The 25,082-nt window shown below is 43.9% G+C and overlaps 1 protein-coding gene across 1 annotated transcript in view; it reads left to right on the top strand.

The window, feature by feature from the left end:
• The window catches only part of LOC142592570 (uncharacterized), a 163,499-nt gene that overhangs the window by 53,891 nt on the left and 84,526 nt on the right, over positions 1-25,082 (top strand). The window contains exons 5-7 of the mRNA XM_075704096.1: positions 7,627-7,735; positions 8,275-8,345; positions 11,865-11,972. Coding sequence (XP_075560211.1) covers positions 7,627-7,735; positions 8,275-8,345; positions 11,865-11,972 — 288 coding nt within the window. The remainder of the gene's footprint in view (positions 1-7,626; positions 7,736-8,274; positions 8,346-11,864; positions 11,973-25,082) is intronic.

The raw sequence follows: 25,082 nt of genomic DNA on the forward strand, positions 1-25,082 counted from the left end.
ATGATAACGTCGTACCACTGCGGTTAACGCTATCAGCCGCGGGGGCGAAGTGCACGAGAAAGCGTAGCTGGCTTCGCTTAATTCTTACCGCCTATGTGAAGATATTGTTGCCGTGGCATGAAACCATGTCATTCACCGCCAACTCTAAAGTCATCAAAATGAATTGTTTTCTCATTCAAATTTGCTTTTTTCGGTTGCCCCATAATTTGGGGAATTCTGCAGCCCCTTTCCATGTAAGAAAAATCGAGTGGCGACTGTGCTTATTTGCACAAAAGGCCAAATTTCAATAAAACGACATTTCTATACAACGAAACAAATTGCCAATTTTAGCTGCTTCATTATATCGAGGTTTAACTGTAGTATGCGCCACCTCATAGATATGAAAGATTTAAAATTTTGTTTCTGCCATGTTTCTGTTTTTTTTGTATTTTGTCTGCCACGTGGTGCATGCAAAAGCTATGTAGAGTTAGTGTATATGGCTCCCAAAGGGTCCGTTTGGAAGCCATATAGAGTAATCAGTTTAGAGCTAGTTTTATGTGCATATTTTTTCCCCAATGAACAACTGAGAGTCGGTGCACTGTCTTGCTTTTTTCTTCTCGTACATATTTGGCACTGTTTTATCAGGTTAATTTCATGTCAATAAAGTGGGAGGCCTGTACAGAAGTGTGTCATGTCTCCAGAGATATTACTGTGAGTCTAGTGCTAAGTTGAGCCTTGAGTGAGTGCGGAAAAATGCAAATAAATTGGCCATACTGAATTTTCTCTCATGTTTGCAATGCAGTATAATTAGTTTATTATTATTATTATTATTATTATTATTATTATTATTATTATTATTATTATTATTATTATTATTATTACAACATACTGCAAAACTGCATGTGTGGTAGGTCGCAGATAGTTATTTTTATTTATTTATTTATTTCAAGTACCTGCAGCGCCCAAAGGCATTATTGCAGGGGGGAATGTACAGTGTACATAAGCTCGACAAAATACAGAACTGGTCAACCAAAAAATAACACAACAATATAAAAATTCACGCCACTAAATGCTCAGCAGAAATGCTGTGAACAATGCTTCAGTGTGACAATCAGCAATTTCCTGCGGTAGCTGATTCCACTGTGATATTGTGTGTGGAAAAAATGAATGCTTGAAGACGTTTGTTCTACAAATGAGTTCTCTTATTTTTAAATAGTGGTCACTTCTGTGAGATAAGAAATGAGGAGGTAAAAGGTAAGTTTCTCTATCTATTTTAACCTGGCCGAAATAAATTTTAAACAGCATTTCCAACCTCATGTTTTTTCTGCGTGTGCTTAATAATTCCCAGCCCAAGCTATCCTTAAGTGCTGTAATACTAGAAGTAAAGTCATAGTTATTGCAGACAAAACGGGCTGCGCGGTTTTGTACATGCTCGAGCATTTTAGACAGAGTTTTGGTTTGCGGGTCCCAGGCCATACAGGCATACTCTAATATGGGTCTTACGTTCGAAAAATAAAGTAGTTCTTTAATTTTGGGAGGAGCTAGCCGGAAGTTGCGTTTAACAAAATTTAGCATTTTACAGGCTTTCGCTGTAACATATTCAGGGTGCTTAGTCCAAGTTAAATTCGATGAGAAATAAACACCAAGATACTTATACTGAGTTACTCGCAATAGCTGGACATTGTCTACTGTATAATGAAATAGATGTGGATTTTGTTTACGTGTAAAGGACACGTACTGACACTTACAGGGGTTTAAAGACATTTGCCACCTAACACACCAGCGTGTTATACAGTCCAAATCGCGTTGCAAACACTCGTGGTCAGTGGCAGACCTAATGCAGTGATAAATCACACAATCATCCGCATACAGACGCACTTTGCATGACACAACCTGAGCAATGTCATTGATGTAGGCCAAAAACAACAATGGCCCTAAAACAGATCCCTGGGGAACTCCCGATGTAACATCAACATAATCAGATTGTGAGCCATTAACTACAACACGTTGCATGCGTTCTTGTAGATAACATTTAATCCAATCAAGCAATGACGGAGAGATACCGAGGGATGATAGCTTATACAACAGTAAAACATGGGGAACAGAATCAAATGCCTTTTTAAAATCTAGAAATATACAGTCAGTCTGTATACCGAGATCGAATGAATGAAAAAGATCGTGGCTGAATTCTAGGAGCTGGGCCGAACAAGAACGACCAGACCTAAAACCATGCTGATATTTGCTAAAAAAATTATTGTTTTCTAGATGTTTTATTAGGGAACTGTATACGATGTGCTCCAGTGTTTTACTACACACACTAGTTAGAGAAATTGGCCTGTAGTTGGAGACAATATTTTTTGGGCCACTTTTATGGATTGGTACCACGTTTGCAACTTTCCACTCCTTAGGTAACAAGAAGTACTTAACGATTTCTCAAAAATAATAACCAGATAGTGGGCGATTGTCTCAGAACAAGTCTTTAACACATAAGAAGGTATACCATCAGGACCACTTGCAGAAGAGACATTTATATTGCCAAGTAACTGAAGTATACCACCATGTGTCACGACCAGTTCCGGCATAGGTTCAAATACATTGTCGGGAATAGGCGGTAATTCATTCTGGCAGGGAGTTGTGAAAGATGATTGGAAATAAAGATTGAAGCAAGAAGCTTTATCGACATCATTAGTAAGAAGTACACTACCGTTTTTTAAGTTCGGGATGCCAACTGATTCTTTGCTAATCGTTTTTAAACACTTCCACATTTCTTTCGGGTTATTTTGTAACTTTGGGCCCAATGCTAAATAGTATTCTTCCTTAGCAACCTTGTTTTTTACTTTTATATCTTTTCCAAGGGTTTTTAGCAATACAAATACAGAAGGGTTACGCTGCTTTCTATAAGCATTCAGAAGGCGATGTCTCTTTTTAATCAATTGCTTGACTTCCCGAGTTACCCAAGGCTTATCACTACGATTTTTTGCAGACGAATGTTTCCATGGAACATGTGTGTCAACCAGGTGCTTTAGTGTGGAGGAAAATTTATCACATAGGGTATTGCAATCTGCGGACTGAGCTAAATGACTGAATTCCTGCAGGAATATAGCAAGATCATTAGACAATGAAACATAATTGCCTTTCTCAAAAAAGTATACCTTCCTTGGGTGATCATGTGCACATGAGAAGGGGACAATCTGCACATGCGCCACAATGCAGTCATGGTCACTAATACCGGGAATTACGGCGTTATCAGGCACAAGCAATGGCTGGTTTGAAAAAAGCAGATCTAAGATAGAAGAGCTATTCGGACCATACCTAGTAGGTTCAGTAACAAACTGATAAATGTCATTGGTAACTATTGCCTCGCGGAATGCTATAGACAGAGCGGAAGAATTAGCAAGGACAGGCTTATAGTGAACCCACCTCACGTCAGGCATGTTGAAATCACCGCCAACAATATAGTCATTATTTATTGTAGAAAGAAACTCTGATAGGGTTGTGAAGGTCTCAGGCGATGTGGAAGCGGGGGAACGGTAAAAGGAGCCAACTGTCAGTAATTGCCCAGTTTCAAATCGGATATTGCACCAAACTGACTCGGGACAATCAGTTCGGATTAACACGGGAGATGATTGCAAGCACGAGTCAACAAGTAGAAAGACACCACCGCCATGCGCATTGCGATCGGAACGTTAGACGTGAAAACCAGGCGGAAATACTTCGGAACTACCAACAGCTTCGTCGAGCCAAGACTCCGTACCTATAATCACGTGGGGTTTTACTGAAGAGGTCAGAGTAGCGAATTCATCAGTTTTGTTTTTTACACTTCTGCAGTTCACGACTAAGATGGTAAACTCTGAAATTGGATGAGCGGAACGTCCCGTGCGCACACATTGCTTTGAGGACTTATTGTTCGGGTACCGCCCCTTCTGCTACTTTTTCAATTCAACAACAATGTCCTGAGTTCTATCATAAACATAGCACTTCTTATCAATGAGTAGCTTATCGTATCGAAGTTTGAAAGAGCAATTCAATGTTTTTGCATAACTTACAAGTTTAGATCGCGCAAGCCTGACGTCAGGGCTGAGATCCTCACGGATCGCAAAGTTAGTACCCTTGAGCCTGATACCACGAGATAGGATACGTTCCTTATCCTTGAAGTTAACAAACCTTATAATAATAGGTCTGTTTTTGCTTCCTTGGGATTTACCAAGCCGATGAGCACGCTCTACACTTTCTGGGGTAACCTGTTCATCCAGTTGCGTTTCGAAGAAAGACAGTACTTTTTCCTCCGATACAGACCATGTCTCATCGGTTGAATCATCCAGGCCAAAAATAATGAGGTTGTTTCTTCTGGATCTGTTGCTCTCGCTATCAAGTGACGCCCTAAGCTTCCTCATATCATGACGAAGGGCGTCGAGAGCGCACGGAGCTGAAGCTGCATTGAGCGTATCAATCTGTTTCAGAGAACGCATATCAGTTTCCAGAAGATTCACCCTGCTAAGAAGGGCCTGGACTGACGTATTCAGCACATTTTGTTGTTCTTTAACAACTTGTATTTCTTGAAGAAACCTCGCCTGATTCGTTTCCAAGCCTTTAACAACTTCAAAAATTTCCGTAATTTTGGCACTGTCAGAACCTGTAGGTGCAGCATTGGTTCTAGGGCCAGGGTTACTCTCGATATCTCCCGAGAGCATTAACAGAACACTCGATACAGCATCAATAGCAGAAACCAACCCTACAAGGCACTTTCGCAAAACATATAGAAAGTTGGTGGGGCACGACACCGCTACTGTACAACGATTAGAACTACGATAACATTTAGCCGGTTGTAAGTAACTGACCTGTGCGTAGAACGGGTGTAAGAACATAGCCAGAGCAATGTCGTGCCCCGGACGCTCAGCTGACAAGTGCTGCTTATATATCCGCCCCTCGGATCGCGTGACGCTGGAAGGCTTTGGTTGCCAGGCGAGAGCAGATGTCGCAGTCAGTCTTGGATGCTTGCACGGAATTGGCTGGGAGCGGTGAAACTCAGCCGGAACATCGTCATTGATGAAGCTCGTCGAAGGCCGCACCAGTGGCAAGGGAATGCCCGGCGTAGCGAAGCCCCCGAAGGAAGCTTTCAGGAGGGACAGCGCCAAGACCTGTGCGTAGAACGGGTGTGAGAACATAGCCAGAGCAATGTCGTGCCCCGGACGCTCAGCTGACAAGTGCTGCTTATATATCCGCCCCTCGGATCGCGTGACGCTGGAAGGCTTTGGTTGCCAGGCGAGAGCAGATGTCGCAGTCAGTCTTGGATGCTGGCACGAAATTGGCTGGGAGCGGTGAAACTCAGCCGGAACATCGTCATTGATGAAGCTCGTCGAAGGCCGCACCAGTGGCAAGGGAATGCCCGGCGTAGCGAAGCCCCCGAAGGAAGCTTTCAGGAGGGACAGCGCCAAGACCTGTGCGTAGAACGGGTGTGAGAACATAGCCAGAGCAATGTCGTGCCCCGGACGCTCAGCTGACAAGTGCTGCTTATATATCCGCCCCTCGGATCGCGTGACGCTGGAAGGCTTTGGTTGCCAGGTGAGAGCAGATGTCGCAGTCAGTCTTGGATGCTGGCACGGAATTGGCTGGGAGCGGTGAAACTCAGCCGGAACATCGTCATTGATGAAGCTCGTCGAAGGCCGCACCAGTGGCAAGGGAATGCCCGGCGTAGCGAAGCCCCCGAAGGAAGCTTATAGTCGACAAGGAAGCTGTCAATGAAAAACAATGGCTTAAAGCCGGTGTTCCCTAGGGATCCATATTATCACCCCTATTGTTTAATATATTCATAAACGATCTTCCTCTAGTAATTTCTAAAGGTAAGACCTATCAATATGCCGATGATACGGTAATCTTAAAGCATTTAAATTATGTAAAGGCTGTGGGTGCCCTGCGAAATACAATACATAGTGTAATGCATTGGTTTGTAAAAAATTGTATTAATGTAAATATCAATAAGAGGCAGTTGATATAGATTTTGAAACCCCTTAAAGAGCGCAGCAATAAACATCTTAGTATACTTGCATGATCAGCACTGTGTTTCATTTGCATGTACTCTGGTTGCGTATGAAGACTGTGCAATATCTCGGTTTACTTTTTGATAGCAGCATGTCATGGCAGCATCATCTGGCCTACCTTTGAGGTAAACTTAGGAGTGACACTTGGTTGCTTTTTAATATAAAAGGTTTCACACCATTATCTGTAAAGAAAACTATAGTGCACGGTCTTGCATACAGTATATTACGATACGGAATCACTGCATTCGCTTTCTGCGCATTGCGATGGCAAACGAGAATTGACACTTTATTAAAAAAATATATTGAGAAGTGTTGCGTATGGCTGTGGCCAGGTGTCAGATGACAATCTCTTTTCGGCATTGGGTTTTTATTCATTTCAGTCTTTATTCAAGCAAACTGTGGTTCTTCGTAACTTTTGGAATGACCAATTCAGAGAGAAATATGTAGCTCCACGACTTTTGAGGGACAAGTGTTTCAAAGTTTCTCGTTCAATAACTAGGTATGGTGAGGCATGACGATCTGTCTTTGTGCCAAAAATTTTTAATAATCTGCCTGGTGAATTTTTTTCAGTTCTGTCAAAAAGGGTTTTGAAGAAATGGTTATCTTCCATTTGACTTTTTCATTGCTCTGTAGTGTGGGTACTTGTTTATTTGATGTAATTTGGTTACCTTCACCTGTATCTCTATTTAAATGTGGAAAATGTTCACTTTCCATTGGCATAACATGTATTACTTTTTATTTTATTTTGTTAGTTTGCACAATGTTTTGTTGGAGCTAAGGTCACGCCTGTACAGACCCCAACCTTATCGCTGTTGCTGACGCTGCCGGGCCTAGTCACACAAGCCATTCAGGCTTCGACAGGCCCACCTACCATGTGTTTCTTCTAGTGGCGCGTAATAAAGATTATTATTATCTGTGGCATGCCTTTTGTGTTGTAGCTCTGGAAAGGAAAATTGTCATTCACCTGAATGTAACACGGAGCTACAAAGGAAACCCATACAGGTTTCTCGGAATGAAAGCTTCACAGTTGAAAAATTCTTGGGCTAGGACAAATTTTTCGTCAACAGCAAAGCTTTCTTACTTGGAAACTCTGAGTTTTATTTGTAGCTTCATGCTACATTCAGGCCGTTGACAATTTTCCCTTTCATGAGACTTCCTCCACCTTGTGAGATTCCTCAAAACTCATTTGCTTGCTTTAGCTCTAATTCCAGTGCAAGTTTTCCTGACAACACAATGTTGCTTTTGTAATTAACACGAAGCATGGTCTGCTAAAATGTACGCATATGTTGAACTATGTATAAATATTTGCTAAAGGAGCAAATGTCTCTAGCATGTAGTGCATAGAGCAGATTACTAGTGATCTATTGAAGTAGCAGAAAGGGGTGACAAGGGAAGAGAAGTGTAGTCAAGGACAGCCAAGGTTAGACGGTGTGATAAAATGAGGAAATCTACAGGTGTAGAATGGAGTCAGCTGATGCAATAAAAAGATAATTGGAGATCGAGGACACAGGCCTTTGTCCTGCAGCAGCCATAAATTAAACTGATGACAATGAATTATGACGGGAAGATAAACTAGCATCATCTCCTATTCTTTCACCTCTCCCTCCAGGAAGGACGAAAGCCAAGTCTTGCGGGCACACACTGCAGCGGTGCGGTCACTGGACTTCACTCCCGATAGTCTTTCGCTTGCCACAGCTTCAGATGATATGACCGTCAAGGTGAGTGCAGGAATGTGTAGTTGTAGCAAGTGGTGGTGTAATGCTACCAAAGTTGCGAAGGGAGGTTGTGAAGGGACACCAGAGGCAGACACTGTGGGCACCTCTAGCCAGCTGTTGACAAAAGAACTGCTCCTTGCTTTGCAGTGGTAAAAAAATCTTCCCGGGGATTGAACCCGGGACCAATGCTTCTCTAGGGCAAAGCAACTTTGCTTTGAGTTGTTGACAAATTCGATTTCGCCCTGCCATCTGCTGGCCGCCTGGTTAGCTCAGATGGTAGAGTGGCTGCCCCGGAATGGCAGTGGTCCTGGGTTCAAGTCCTGGACCAGGATGAATTTTTCTTCAACTGTGACGCTTTTCTTTCAAGGAACCCATATGGGTTTCCATTGTAGCAATTGCTACGATTGGATTGATGTCTGATTTTATCTTTATTAATTACTTCTCTCTACCTTGCAGGTTTCTTCAGAACTGTTACGTCAAATACAAGTTAATGAATATTCCTATGAAATATATTTTTTTGCTTTCTTATTGCGTTTGTCCAGGTGTGGTCAGTACAGCGTCAGCACCTGCAGCAGACCATCCCAGTGCACAGCAACTGGGTCCACTCGGTGAGGTGAGCCGGTCAGTTAGCACCTTAAAGACCCCCCTCTTATATGTGCTGCAATTGCTTAGGTAAAAAAAAAAAGCACAGGTAGGCAAGGATAAACGTATACTCGCTGATGGTCATTGGCCAATATTTTTGCTGGCTGTTTACTCACTCACATTCATTATGCAAAAAAGAAGTGAGGCGTGTAGACAGGACACAAGAGTAGAGAAGTGGACAACACGAACGTCGACTATCAACTGAAGGTAGCACTGAGGCGAAAAAAGAAAGAAGACACAAAACTCATCTGCGCATGCTCAGGAATGGTAACACCACGTCTCAGTCGGGTACACGTGCCTGTCTACGTGAGAGATAACTGTTAAAGCACTTAATTTCTTCCTTATGTAATGTAATCGAAGGCTGACTCACGCACGCACTTCCACCATTATAGATATGCCATGCCTCTACCATAAGACGCGTATCTTCATTCTTATGCCTGTACAATATCGTGCATTCATCTAACTCTGGCGTGCAGTTACAATCTCGGCAATGTAGCGAAAGATTAGAAGGCGATCCACCGGTTAACGACCTTTTGTGTTCCATTAGCCTCTGATTGATACACCGTCCCGTTTGCCCTACGTAGAACTGGCCACAGCTAAAGGGAATCTTATAAACCACACCCATACGACAGTCAGTAAAACTGTTGTTCTTATTGTGCTTCACTGGACAAATATCTGTTCGATTTTTGCCTTTTACCCGCTCCTTTTTATTCTGTACGGCAGCGCATATCTTACCTAGCTTATTGGGAGCAGTGAAAGCAACATTAACATCATATCTACTTGCAACTTTTTTAAGCCTGTGCGACACTGAATAAATATACGGGATAGCCACTACTCTTTCTTTTTGTGATTACTGCTGTCTGTAATGGCTTGAGAGGACTTGTAAGAGCTTTCGGAGCTAATTATGCCTCATCCAAACAATGCAAGTAGCATATGCAGTGCTTGTACTAGAAGCAAGGCTAGAAGTCTATTCCAAGCTGGCTAAACTTCGCGCTTGTGGATTCAGTCATGATCAGTGTCTTTTGCTCTTCATTCTTTATTTGGCTAACACTTCAAAGCAGCGGCTCGTCATGTTTCTGATTCAGTAAAGTTCCTCAGCATGGTCAGTATCCAATCGCTTATTTTCTGCCTAATTGCTTGCAGGTGTGCTCAGTTGCGGTAGATTCGTTCCCGCTGTGCACAAGACTTGGAATGTGGATGTTCTGTGCTTTGTAGTAGCTTGTAGCAAAGATGTATTATTGCCAGTCACTTGCTTACTCTGTGTACCGTCACATTCAGCTCCGAACGTTTGTGTGTTGTCGATGTAGTCGCCATCACCCATGCTTCGCCTCATTGATTCAAGTGTGCACCCATTCACTTATTCTTAATATGTTGGCGATAGAGTGGGTGTAAGTTGGCACATGAGTTGGGCTATGTATGTGTGCGGATAACATGCGAGAAACATACTACACCAGGTAACGGCGCTACTCCCTCTGTCAGTGTATGACAAACGGTGTACTCACTCTTCTCAATGTTCCGGGTATAAGCTCTTTTTTTGGAGGTTAGCCTACAACGCTGGTGGAAGAGTGACTTTCTTTATCCTCAAGGAAAACCACACGTTGCAAAGTGCCGGCAACACAGGCGGTCCTTATGTAGCTGAGGTCCGTAGACCTGGTTCATGGAACATGCAGTTCATTCCATACCTTAATATGCTATTCACTATTTTTGCGGCCAACTACTCCACACCTCTTCCCTCTACTGTTCCACATTTTCAAGCATGAATGGAACACAGTCCCTTAGTGAACGGCCAGTTGCATTTCTGACAGCTGAGCACACAGTAGCAGGGCAGTAGCGGTAATGGTTTTGTATTTGTGCACTATCTCTGAGGCAATGTGCTGTGCGCCGCTGAAAGTGCCATCTCGTTCCTCTAGAGCAAACTACTCCACGAAAAGGGTCAATAATTTATTTCTGATACCGGTGGGTAACCAACATAGGTTGTTCATGAATTTAGGACACAATGAAAATATTTTCCTGTCGGATGCGACTTTGTTATCACAAGATTTGACTTGCACCACCCTAGAGCTTGCTGCTGTAGGTCTTTCTTTTCTCTGTGAAAAGCGCCAGTAAAATTGGTGAGCATAGAAAGTTATGCTTATTAATTATTATTCGTTCTTGTCATTTCGTACTGATCATTGCTTTGGTCACGTTGGTGCTTTTTTCTTTTAATGTTAGTGAGAGCATATTCAAGCAGTTTGTGTATATGCTAAAGCAGGCTATTTGTTTTTAACTGGCAAATAAATTGAGATATGATGCAAAGATTTTAAGCCCTTTGCAATCGGGGTCTTATTAATAGCACTAAGCAGCCATGAAAGGGGCAGCAACACAATCAATCAGTGCCAACAGCTCGAACTCTAGGCTTGCATACCGGTGACAGGCAATGGCAGTCTGCCCGACGTGCATGGTCGTCTGCTTCACAACAATGGCCCCAACAGCTAAGGGGGGCCATCGTGGTGACTCAAGGTGAGGACAAGACGAGGGGATCGAAGTAGGTTCTGAAGCAACCGACGTTCATCATCTGGCAAGCATGACACCACTAATCAGCTGAAGGAACCACGAGCTGGATGATGTAGTTCTCTGTTGAATAGCATTTGACAATGCAGTAAGGCCATATGAACTTTGTGACAAACTTAGAAGTGGATAGTACCCCAAGCGAGATGAAGGTGTTACTGATAGAGGTGGGATCTGATTTGCTAATGTGACTCAGGTCTTTGTCATCCTTGGTGCTTGTATGGGAAAGTTAGTTCAAGTTGAAGCTCTTGAGTGTACTGGGCTACGTCAGAAAATATCCAGAGGCAACAGGGCAATAAGGAAGGATTGTTTTCATGACCATATAAAAGAAAAACAAATGGCAAAAAAATACTGTGGTTTTTTGAGCAGTGGAGATGTAGGCAGAGGTAGCAAAAGGTTGTCCCGAGTTGTCCAGGTTACCTTCCTCGTCTGAGGTTGTGCGAGTCTGAGTGGTTTGAGACCACGTGTACTGCTGGTATGTCACCGAAGGTACAATTAAAGTGGTCTGAGGCCATTTGTCTGAGGATGATTGGCAGCAGTCGGACGGTGGACAGTGTGACATGCTGCTAATAGCTCTACAAAGACTTAGGAAAGAAAGACGTGACAACCATTTTTTGATCGACTCTCACGTCCACTGTGACAGAGTGCAATCTCATACTTATATGCTGATGGCTGTCACTTCCTTTGGCTGTTTTGGGGTCTTGTTTACTGCAGCTACACCTTGACATAATGGACATGGATATAACGAATTATCGGATACCAACTTGTAATGAATATATGCTTATAAAGAATTCTGGGTATAACAAAGGTATTTTCATATCAAATGTGACACTTTCATACTGAGGTTCAACTGTACACTGTTTACTGCAGTACAGGTAATTCATGGTAATTGATAGTGGTAATTCACTACTGGTAATTCATGGAATTACATTCCACTGCACAGGTACTCCCCAGATGGCCGTCTTCTGGCGACATGCAGTGACGACAAGACCTTGTGCATCTGGGACACAGTGTCCAAAACATACGTGCACTGTTTTGCAGACAGCAAAAAGTGAGTCCTGCATGCTTCATTCAAATTTGTTTTCCAGGCTGCGAAGAACAATGTTGTCTGCCTCCCAATGCATTTACAGTCAATGATGCGGGCCAACCAAGCAGTTGCTAATTCAATTGGTCTGCACCATTGGAAGAACAGGAGTTGTCTCTTCTCCTGGCATTTCCTCGCACACTGTAAATGCATCTATGCTGCCTTCTTGAACTAAAGAAAGCCCTTTCAGAACTGACCATAACGTTGAGGTGACGTTGTAAATGAAAAGGTCATGCAATGTACGACCAAATGGAATATGCCGAATCAGCAGCTCAACAAGGATTTCGATAATTACTAAGGTGGCAGAAAAATTTCTGTAAAATTACATGAAGCTGTTTATGTAGTGATGCATTGCTATCATTAATAAGCTACACATGATCACAAAGGACTACACAGAACTTTCCTGCCATTATGTGCACCATGCTTGTTGTTCAAAAGACATTTACTACGTTTTGTTAGAATTATGGAGTCTTCTGCCTGTATATTTCGATGCAAAGACAGTTCCATGCCAAACAATGAAGTTACCATGCTCTAGCAAAGGTGGGCAACCTCACGAAGTTGACTTCAACTTTAATACGATCAGAGCTCAACCTCAGATAGTGAGGTGAGGTTGGTGACTGCTTGAAACTGAGTGAGCTCAACATTTTGAATTTCACCTCATTCTTGAGTGATGTTGAATGAGGTCCAGTTCAGAGGTGAAAGTTTTCTGTGCTGAAGTGCAACATATGCAACATATGCTCTGCGTTATCACTTCAGAAATAAGTTTTTGCTAAGCTCATGGTGACCCCTAGTTAATATTGCGCTAAGCAGCTCCTTTGTGTGCTTCGTTTTCAAGCACGTATGTCAAGTGACCCCAGCATGATCTACATTTTTCTCTCGTAGTGTATGTTGTACACCATGGTGTACAGTTAATTACTTCCACCCCCCCCTTTTGACTTTATATATCTTGTCCGCATGTCATTGGCTTCCTCTAGAGGAAGCTGCAATCTCAGTAAGAGAGTCTGAAGGAAGAGAAGAAAAAAACACATAGTGCCATCGTCAAAACGAGTTATGTATGAGTTGTGTACTGCAGTGGGACTCTTCTTTTGCACTTTTGCTCGAATACTTGTTGTCATCTATGGCGCTGCCGCGAAGCCTGTGTGTCGCCTCCGAAATGCAAGGTGCATCAGTGCATGTGAACGCTTAGAAATGCGTCATTCTGCAACCAGGCTCCTCTCTCGCGGTTCTTTCTGGACTTGCTGTGCCATCTAGTGGCGCTGTTGGGAAGTCCGCATGTGGCCTCCGAGACAAGAAGTATGGCATGCTGGTGCCTGCAAACGCTGAGAATTGTTCCCTCGCTTGCCGCACATGTAACAGCACCTACTACTAGTAATCCAAGCTGAAGAGAGGTTAATTGAAAAGCGGCACATACCCAGTAAACTTGTTGGCACAGCCTGCTAGAGCATCCGGTCGCTGTGCTGGAGGAATCCTTGTGACGTGTGATCGATTTTGCCCAGCATCGGAAAAACTTAAGGATTATCTTTAATTGTGGAGCGGCACATTCCCAGTTACACATACCTAGTTGCCTGAGTTGGTGTGAAAGTCTATCCATTGATGACCAGCACATGCCTGCTGTCACCTACCCAGTGACCCACCCAAGTTCGCATCAAAGAGGTTCATTGAAAACCAGCACAGACCGAGTGGCACACACCCAGTGCTCCAAGTCTGCAACAAAGGGTTTCCTCGAACAGCGGTGCTTACTCAATCCCGCATCTACAGTGACCCATGTTGGCATGAAATAGGTTTGTTGAAGAGCGGTACATGTATACACATTGCCAAATACTCAGTGACCCAAGTTGGTCCGATGGTTTGGAACCCTGTTCCCTCAGTACAGCAGCCCAACGCACTACCCATTCGACAGTTACCTTGGTAGGCAGGAGAACGGTTATATACATGCATGCAAACATAGCCCTCGGAAAGTGCATTAACTACCCTAAGAATGCTAACGCATTAAAAAATGCTTGTCAGTTGCACCTCATGCAGTTCCTCAGCTCTAATATGGGAGAAGGTGGGTAAGGAACGTTGCTTGCTTGCGTTACTAGAGGCAAAGGGGGAGAGCACCTTTGATGATGATTATTTATTGGCATACCCTTTAAAGGGGCCCTGAAATTATTTTGACGTTTTTCTACAAATGTACTGAATCATTAGATTAGGTGTCATATGTAAGAGGCATGCGGCGCAAAAAGAAAGGAAGAGGACGATATGTGCGGATCCGTCCGAACGGCACGAGCCCTTGAGGCACGTGACCCGAGCTGTGATCGAGAGAGAAGTGGCGCTGAGCTTGGATTATCGACGTGGCTCTGGGGCAAGAAGGTTGGAGTGTCAGCATCGTACTGGCGACGGGAGCCATGGAGGATCAGTCAAGCCTGTGACGCTGGCGATCCAGGGTGTGGTCGTCGACCTCGGCAGCGTTCGAGTGAGGCTCCTTGGACCTGCTGCAGCCTCTTATGGCAGTGCCGGGCACTCCCGGAAGGATCCCCCTTCAGAGGCAGACCAGCATGTACAATAGTCTCTGGGGTATCTCGTCGGCACTCAAAGAAGGAGCAGCGGAACCCGGCGTTAGGCCTAGCCAGGGAGGCCAGAGTGCCACGTCACCGCCAGAGTTCGGGACACCGACATCCGAAAGAGATGAGCTGGCCGGCCGATACCAAGGCAGCAAAGCTTGCGGAGTCAGCGGGAGCACCGACTATGACAAAGATCTGACACTCATCGGAGTTACAGGCGATGATAAAAGGCTGTAAGGACATTGCTTTTTGTTAGTTCGCAGCCATAGGCTAGGGTTGCCAGACTTTTTCCTAGGAGCCGCTAAGGATGAACATAGGTGAGGATAAGGACATATTTAGGCTATGCATGTGTGGAGCTTTATTTTTTGCCAATTGAGTTTTGAGTTTTCCATTTCGAGTTTGAGTAAAATTTGTTTGCCCTGTTGCCCTGCGTCTCCCGACTTCATCTCTCCCAACATCCGCGACAGTAGGTCCTTCTGACCAATAATTAGCGCATCTAAGTGCTCCGCGTAAAGTGTATAATTTATTATAAGGTTTTAAAATGTAAATCACTGCCAATCGCAGCAACTGCTCGACTGAATTTTCAGCCGCCCCTACCCATTTGACGTCAGTAGGGTGAGCTATCCGATTGGCTGCCCAGGGCGCGTCATCTATAATTTTCCCAACTTTATGGTGAACAGAGGTTGTTTGTAATAGTTAGAATGTGAGTTTATTTGTTTCTATAAAAAGAAAGTAACAGAAAGAGAATGCACAAAACTACACTTAAGCACTTCCGGCACACAGAAAGTGTCATCTGCTTGTGTTACAACAGGCTTCGTTTTGACGAGAGCATTGCAGTTAGAGTCGGTCTCAGTCTTTTCGTGGCACCATGATTCGCCTTTGTTGCGTTGTGAGCTGCAAATGTAGCAACTGGCAATATGTCAAGCTGCGACATTGTGTCCCTCTGCAAGGCAGCAGACGAGTGGAGTGGTTCCAGCCCATCGGACTGTTGCTATCCGATCGGCGCCAGGATTTTCACATTTGCAGCCGTCACTTTACAGTGGAGGATTACTACCACAATAGCATTTTGCGAGTCCAGTATTCTGGTAAACGCAAGCGCAAGGGGACAGGGCCTGGCCGTTTGACTGTGTCGTTTCACAGGATGAGCAGAAGTGCAAACGTGAATGGTCTGCACGGTGCAGCCACCTGGTGGCACAGTGCTCAATTTAAACACAGTAGCAGTAACGAAGTGTATTCTTCTTTGCTGCTGGAGTAAATATTTCGCAGGATTGCAATCGATAACACATTGCTTTTGTAAATGTTTAAAATATTTTACGCTTGGTTAGAGCAATATTAGCTCTTTGTTTGGCTGGTTAAGCTCTGCACCACCAGGTGGCTGTAACGTGCTGACCGATCAGGCCGCTCACATATTTCTACGCTAAAGTTCCTTCATCAGCTTGGGTTTATGCCTCCACTGTTCCGTTGAAATGCCCAGCTCGGCTGAATTTACTGGAATACCAGACACATTCTGCGCTGTGACAGAATGCTTGCAACGCACGCTACTTCGATAGATCTTGCTTGGGGTCGACTGCTAAGCAGCTGGCGGAGTGGTTGGAGAGGCTTCGCATGCTCCCTCCTAGAGAATCGGGAGTAGACGACATGACTTGCCAGCATGACGCAGAGCCAGTGAAGGCGGAGCTTAGCCCCGATCACTCGGCGAACGAGTTGAGGAGAAAATGCATGGCTATGGAGGAGGGTAACTTGTAATCGTCAGTAATTCTCTTAATATGAGGCACTTTACACAAATTGTGGTGCGAATGATTAAATTTAGCTGTACCCTATGCGTCTACAAAATTTGACCGAACCGTTTCAGAGGCCCTTTAAAACGGGGCAGTGAGAAATTATCAATTCGCCTGTTTGATTTAATCAACTATGCTATATATGTTTTTCATTCTAGCATTTTTGTATACATCTCCTAAATCTTTCTTTTTTTCCTTCTTCAAAACTTCTCTTATCTACCTTGTGCAAGTACTTATCCCTGTAACGGATCCGGTCGTACCATTCTCTTCCCTTTTTTCCTACCAATACTCTAAATGTCTGTTGTTTATCTTGACTGCTGACCGGTTGATGCTTCCGTCCACTTGAAATCCAAGTGCTTCTGGAACGTGCATATTACCTACGGGTCTGATTGGGTGAATCCCTTGGCATTCCATTAGGATTTGCTGAGTGGTCTCTAGGTTTTTTGCTGCAGCATACACATGCCTCATCCTATTGCAAATATTTGCCCCTGCATATTTTTGTTCTTAGGCAACCAGCTCAAGCCTTGGATAGCAAAGCACTGCCCTTTGTGTTATTGTACAGATTTGCCCTTATAAATTCTTTCTTCACATTCTTGTAAATCTCCATGATATTTTTTGTTTCCATTCTTTGCATCCAGTTCGCTGTCTCTGTTTCTCTCACTTTCTTTCTGGTGACTCCTGGTTGTCTATTTACACTTTCAATTACCCTGTACTTGCTGGCCAACTTTCTTGACCTCTTCCTCCGTTCTGTGTCCACGCTTTTCAAGTATAGATGCTTGTGCACTTTAGCGGTCCATTTATATTAATCCATTTGGATTGGTTGGATCTGTGGTAGTTGGATCTATTGGCAGTTGGATATGTTGGCAGCCACGGTTGCCTCCTGGTGGTATGGCATCAGAGCATTCAGTTTTATCTGTTTCGTCCAATAGTCAACTGAAATGAGCATTCAGTTTCTTCTACCTCCTCTAATAATTATTTTGGTAAAATAATCCCTAGACGGCATTTTAGAACTTCCAATGTATATAACTAAAATTTGCAATGGGGTCTGTTGAGGTTGCCAACCTTTGAAGGAGACTTCACTTACTGCGAGGCGCTTTTGTAGCACTGGGTTTTCTGGCCCAAGCCTGCTTTGAAAGAAAAAAAAGAGAAGAATTATTCAGATCCCACGGACATGTTGGAATCGATGTGAAGCAAAGCTTTTGCGAAGCGGTTAATGAAATGCTATAAATTTGCCCATTTCATTAGTCTGCTTTGTGTAAACGGAACTGGTGCTCGCATGTGTGTACCTGTGCTGCTCAATGTGATGAATTTTTCGTAGGCTTGGATTAAACCAAAGCTTTTTTGCCTGCCATTCCAAAGTTCACCTGGATCGGTCAGTCGCTGGCGGGGTTCTTGCCGAGTCGATTCGCATTAACCTAAAAAGAAAATGAAGCACATCCAGTAGAGGGGTTTCGAACTTCGACACCTCAATGCAGAAACCCAATGCTCCAACCATTAGACCACAGCAGCACATACACTTGTCTCATGCCACCATTAACTAGCACTTTTAGATGGTCAGCATGTGTCGATTATGATGAGGATTTCCATGCTATGGTACTTACCCACAACGAGATTGGCCAAGAAGTGGACTGCATATATTGTGCCATCGCCAACTTACTCTTACAGATAATTGCTGTGCATTGATGATGATGATGATTTCCATACGGAACATACCCGGGGGACTGGCCAAGATGCAACCGGTGCATTTGTGTCAAACACACTGCAAGAGTGGGCCATATGCGAGTTCCATTGCTTGAATATTCCTTGTCTCAATCGAACAACTTGAACCAAATAAACGCCAGGGCACGAGTTGCATCCTTCTCAACTTTGCACCTGCCACCAGTAATTCGGCAGAACTAATCATTAACGTTGATTGCATGCAGGTCATTGTTTCACGCGTGACCTTACCGTAGTTTTCCGTGTATAATCCACCTCCAAGTGTAACCCGCACCGCTTATTACAACAACAAAAAATGAAAAAAAAAATGCACTCATACAATCTGCCGAAATAACTACACACAGCAGCTCTAAGATCTTTGTAAAAACAGTCTACGTTTGTAGATTGCTCGGGTCGTATCTTCGACCAGTGGCTCTGTTCACACACCTTTTCGGTGAAACTGGCAATGTTCAGCTTCTGTGGCACTTTAAAGGACTGCCATCAGGCACAGTTCATTGTGAACTGAGATTTGGTTCACCAGTGCTGTGTACACTATTCGCTAATTACTAATGCAGCCAAAACACGAAATGGCGACTATGAAAAAAAATTGTAGTTTCGCGCGAAAGGCGAAGCATTGGTTGCAATGTAAGGTTAGTAGATACACATACAGTAAAACCTCGTTACACCGTACCCACTTAAGCAGTAGTTTCATTTTAAAAGTAGTAAAGTAAACTCCCCTACTCAGCGGCCATAGAACGTAATGTGTTTTGTATCCACATAAACCGTACCAGCTTATTGCGTACGTATCGGTTAACACGTAGTGTTTCCACTTTTCGGCGCACAAACATGGCGGTGGGTCGTCTCCATCAGGCAGCCCGGCAGAACAACAAGCCTCGAGATCAGAACAACGGCCTCCAAACGCTCTTTTCGTTTGCGTGTGCAGCCGCATCAACATCAACATAATTTCGGCGCCGTGCCAGAGAGCGTTGTGGCGTTGTGCTAGCAAGAGCTAGTGTCATTGCGGAAGCTCAGATAAAAAAGACGCCGGGTGCTCAGCATAGAAGAAAAATTACACATTGTTCATGCTATCGAACGTGACATGAAGAAGTTTGCACTGGCACGGTACAGGAATCTACTGTTGAGTATGATGTGTGGCATATAGAATGCGAAGAAGTTGCTCAGAAGCGCTGCTGCAACCGTGAAAAGATGTCGGCTACGAGGTTTGACTTTTCGCCATCATTGCCCCTGTTGTTGCCGAAATGTCGACTGGTGACAGTGATGAGGACGACAAGGAAATCGACAGCACGGGCGATTCAGGCCCGACATTGGAAGAGGCTGCGCGTTACATCAGCCTCATGAATACAATCATCGCGACGAGAACAGCACCCCTCAATGAAAAAGGCGCCCCGCGACTTCTGCAACGCTACCGTGCCCGTGCACGGGGAATATGCAACGCCAACGGGGAAGCTGCCATGCGAGTGTTTGCCGAGGTGACTGGCTGAAATGCTGGCTCGCAGCTTCAGTAAGTATGAGGCCGATGTCGTGGCTACTAGGCGTCCTCGGCATCAAACGAAAATAACGCTTTTGTTGCGCTAAGTGAATAAATTCTGCATGTTTTTTTTTCCCTTTCATCGCACTCACTGAGTTTCGTTTTTGACAGGTAAGTGGGTGATCTCATCCTATTTCGGTTAAGCAGTACTACCGTTTAGTACATACTTTTTTCGAGCTCCGGCCAACTACGGTTTAACGAGGTTTCACTGTATCAACTATATGAACTGCTGTAAACATCACTTGCAAGTTAATGGCGTTTTTCACTGGTTTATGATCTGGAGCGGCCACCAAAATCCTCGAGCGAGCACTCAGGTTTCACAAATCCGAAACGGCCAGCGGAGCGCAAAAACGCTCGGCAGGGGATCACACGGGAAGGATGCGTACACGTGACACAAACCGGTTCCGGAAACCATGCCTGAGTCCGCTCTGAACGTTTCGATGGCAACCAAAGTCGCCATCCCACGTGCATAATTTGACCACGGCAGTCGCAGAGTCCATCATTTCCATGTCGCACCCACAAGGATTGTGCCTGGACAACGTGCATAGAAGGCTTTGTACAGCTCTTGCGTCGCCTCGTAATCACTGTCGTCCGAGCTATCATCGCTAAACGCGAGCTCTGCAGCAGCACCGAACGCAGCCATTTTGCAAAGGAACACAATGTTGTGCATACCTACCGATTTCGCTTGAAGACGGAAGTGATGTAAGCTTACGAGCAATAAAAACAGCGCTAAACAACAGGAAGAGTGAAGGGACACAGACAATAGCGCTGACTAAGAACCAAAGAAAGAATAAATACACTTTGGTTGTTAGTCAGCGCTGTTGTCTGTGTCCCTTCACTCGTGCTGTTGTTTAGCGCTGTTTTCATTGCTCGTAATCATGAACCAACCAGCCCAAATGCATACTCTTCTGATGTAAGCTATTTCCACCCAAATCCGCACCTCACTGGCGGAGCAAGTTGATCCAAAATGACCAGCGGAAAGCACAAACCCACTCCAGGTCGACCAATGAAATTCGGATTTGTTGCCACGGAGCAAAAAATCCTGCTCCGAATCAACCAGTGAAAAACACCATAAATTAACAAGCACGGTTTCGTGTGCAAACAGGCATACATGAACATATCTCACACAATGACCGTGGACACTGACTGCCAGAATGTTGCCGTGATGAAGAACAGCAGCAGCAGTTAAAGAATTCCTCTTCATGCTGCCTCTAGCCTCCATGCACACTAGGCACTCGAGAAATTGTGCACTGTCACAGAACCAGGCAAATTGCCTCCAACATAGGGTAGTCACATCGTGCGTTGCACGGCCAGTAGAAGAGATGCATGCTAATGTGTCCCCCCTTCTGGTGCGCATGAGAAAACGCCACCGCATCCAGTGACCATACATCTTGCCTCATCCTATGACGCTTTCCCTCTCACCTACAGCCTACGGTGTGGCTGTGATCTTATTTTATTGCACTTGGACTTGCAGAACCTCATGACGACGTCGACAGCAAAAATTCACGCGGTGTCGCCTTATAGTTGCTATCGCAATAAAAGGAGCTGCAACACGTGGGGGTTAGGAAAGTGTGGGACTCCCTCGGAGATAACGAAACCTTTAATGGCGGAGAACTTTCCCTTGAAAAAGTCTTTGCCTTTAACGCCCGAACTCTGTCGAGCGAGGCTAGCTTAGCAGCTTAGCTTAACTATCAGGCATTGAGATATCATTGGCCTTAGTGAGGTTAGAACTGGTGAGGTTTATACAGTGCTGACTAACGGCCATGTCCTCTACTATAGAGGTCTCCCAGATAAGACGCAATACGGGGTAGAATTCCTAATCTATAAAGACAGAGCGGGCAACATTGGCGAATTCAACAGCATTAATGAGAGGTAGCAGTAGTTGTAATCAAACTTAGTAAGAGGTATAGATTAAAGGTAGTACAAGCGCTCCATCATCCAGTCATGATGACGATGAAATAGATCAGTTTTACGAAGATGTTGAATTAGCAATGAGAAAAGTGCAAACTCAGTATACTGGAGTAATGGGCAACTTCAATGCAGAAGTGGGGGGAAAGCGGGCTGGTGAATAAGCAGTTGGCAACTACGGCGTCGATTCTAGGAACACTAGAGGAGAGATGCTGTTAGAATTCGCAGAAAGGAATAAGCTGCGAATAATGAACTCCTTCTTTGGGAAGTGTAGCAACAGAAAGTGGACCTGGAAAAGCCCTAATAGTGAAACAAGAAATGAGATAGATTTCATACTCTCTGCCGATCTTAGTATAGTGCAGTATGTAATAGTGTTAGGTAGGGTAAAGTGCAGTGATCAAAGGTTAGTGCAGGCTGGGATTCACCTCAGTTTAAAGAGAGAAAGAGTAAAGTTGGTCAAGAAAAAACAGGCCAACCTAGATGCAGTAAGGCTAAAAGCAGACAAATTCAGGCTGGTACTTGCAAACAAATATGCAGCCTTAGAACAGAGAGATGAAGATGACATAGAAGTAATGAATGAAACCGTAACTAGGCTGGCTTCAGAGGCAGCAATTGAAGTGGGAGGCAAGGCACCAAGGCAACCGGTAGGCAAGCTCTCCCAAGTAGCAAAGGACCTAATAAAGAAACGGCAAAGAATGAAAGTGTCCAACTCAAGAGATCAGATAGAATTCGCAGAACTGTCAAACTGATCAAAAGGAGAAAATAAAGATATTCGAAATTATAATTTGAGAAAGAATGAGGAAACCGTAGAAAATGGACGCAGCAGGAAATCAGTGAGAAGGAAATTTGGCATAGGACAAACCAAAATGTATGCGCTGAAAGATGAGCAGGGTAATATCATCAGCAATCTTGAAGGTATAGTAAAAGCAGCGGAAGAATTCTATACTGACCTGTACAGTAAATACCTTGGAAAATATTTACAGAGGTTCTACAGCTACCTTAATTCTACACAAGAAAAGCAGGAGGATACCTGTAAAGAAAGGGTTCAGACAAGGAGACACAGTCTCTCCAATGCTGTTCACTGCGTGCTTGGAAGAAGCATTCAAGCTATTAAACTGGGAAGGCTTAGGAGTAAGGATCAACGGTCAATATCTCAGCAGCCTTCGGTTTGCAGATGACATTGTCCTGTTCAGCAACACTGGAGACAAGTTACAGCAACTGATTGAGGACCTTAACAGAGAGAGTGTAAGAGTGGGGTTGAAGAATAATATGTAGAAGACAAAGATAATGATTAATAGCCGGGCAAAGGAACAAGAGTTCAAGATTGCCAGTAGGCCTCTAGAGTCTGAAGGAGTATGTTTGCCTAGATCAATTAATCACAAGGAACCCTGAATATGAGAAGAAAATTTATAGAAGAATAAAAATGGATTCGATCGTATACGGCAGACATTGTCAGCTCCTGACTGGAAGCTTACCATTATCATTTAAAAAGAAGGTGTACAATCAGTGCATTTTACCAGTGCTGACATACGGGGCAGGGACTTGGAGACTGACAAAGAATCTTGGGAACAAGATAGGGACCGCGCATAGAGCAATGGAACAAAGATGCTAGGCGTATTGTTAAGAGACAGAAAGAGACCGATTTGGATCAGAGAGCAAGCGAGGATAGCCGATATTCTATTTGATATTAAGTGGAAAAATGGAGCTGGGCTAGTCATGTAATGCACAGGTTAGATAACTGGTGGACCATTACGGTTACAGAATGAGTGCCAAGAGAATGGAAGCACAGTCAAGGACGGCAGAAGACTAGGTAGGGTGACGAAATTCAGAAATTCGCAGGCGCTAGTTGGAATCGGGTGGCGCAAGATAGGGTTTATTGGAGATCACAGGGAGAGGCCTTTGTCATGCAGTAGATGTAAAAAAGGCTGCTGCTGCTGATAATGATGGTGATGGTCATGATTATGATGATGATGATGTGGCATCCTGCAGTACAGTGTGCACTGCCTTGAAATCAATTTAAAGGGACCTTGGAACTATTTTGACGATTTTGTACAAACATACCGAGTCATTAGAGTAGGTCCTTCTGATCATTAATTGATGCATCTAAGCAGGCACGTATGCAGGATTTTTTTTTCGGAAGGGGCCCAACCCAAGTTAACTTTTCCATGCAAATGAGGGGGGGTATTTTTACTTGCACAAATGTGAATAACGCTCGCCATTCTCCATAAAAACATGCAAACCCACAAAATAGAAATAAAATAAGGTGCATTTTCCAGGTCTGCCTGTGCGATACACCTCTCCTTTACTTGGCAAACAAAGAACCATGTCAAATGGACTCGCGCAGGAAGAACACTGCCAAGGACAAGTAAAGAGGCAAAAGTGTGAAATAAAGATTACTTTAGTAGAATAGAACTTACAAAAACAGCAGTTAGTAACAAAGGCACACAGACCGTGCGGAGTTAGGTTACTGCACCAGCCAATCACAGAAGCAAACAAAATCGTCATGTGGCCTTTCTAAATTGGCGTCGTACTTGATACCTCCAGAGAGGCTCCTCTTGTTGAAGAGTCTTTTCATCGGCGGAAGCAACGAGGTGTGCAACAGACATGGACAAAATGTATGGAGTCCAAGCATTTCACTCTTCAAAAGTCTGCGGTGCAGTTCATTTCACTGCTGCACCCGTTTTACTCATGAAACTTCACTGCTAACTAAGTGAAACTTCACAACAAATAGTTGTAGCGAAGCTAGCATGTTATTTTAGTTCAATAAAGAATTAGGCATTTGCCATTCCACTATAATAGGCAAGGGAAAAGGTATAAAATTATGTCCTAATAATTTTATTTTTGTAGTTACCGCCTTATTTGGGTAACAGAAAAAGTTTGAGTTTGTATTGTTTGCAGCCTTGCGGAGGAACAGTTGCTGGCAGTTATCAAGGCGTGGCAGGGCTTTATTGCATACTCAAGTTGTATCCGACTCTAGTAGCGTTTTTTGAATTAGCTCTGGAAAAATTATACAGAAGTATATATTTGCAGAAAAATCACAGTTCTTTTGGATCCCTCGTTTACTGCTCTAACAAGCGAAGTGCCACAACTGACTCATACTGTTATTTGGGAAGTTACGTAACGATACATGGCCGCCAGTCGCGTACAACCGTGTATGGTGCAGGAAGCTGTGCCCACCGCGGAAGGTTAGAAAAAAATCTACGTAAGCACAGCAGAGAAGTGGCTACGTTAGGCAGCTCGAATGATAACTGTAGAAGCGTCATTCAGAACACACGGAATTGTCCTCCACTTCTGGCAGCGTTTTCTCTACTTCCTTTTTAAATAAAAAGATGTTGATCCATAAATATTTCCATAAACAATAGTTCAATTTTTTAATTTTTGCTTTTCCTTCCTATTTGGCTGTTGCCTTGGCTCTCTCCCTTAGTAGATCGCTTAATTTCTCAAATCCTTGTGACTGTTTCCAGTTGGCAATTTTGCACAACAAAAGAGCTGTACAATTAGAAAAAAACCAGGCGAGTTAATGGGTGACAGTCACATTGCCTATGAGTTTAAGGGTTATTGCAGGGTTTGATGATGGACGCTGTCTCGCATTATTTAATTTTCC

The sequence above is a fragment of the Dermacentor variabilis genome, chromosome 9 (genome assembly GCF_050947875.1).
Source record: "Dermacentor variabilis isolate Ectoservices chromosome 9, ASM5094787v1, whole genome shotgun sequence".
NCBI classification, from domain to species: Eukaryota; Metazoa; Arthropoda; class Arachnida; order Ixodida; family Ixodidae; genus Dermacentor; species Dermacentor variabilis.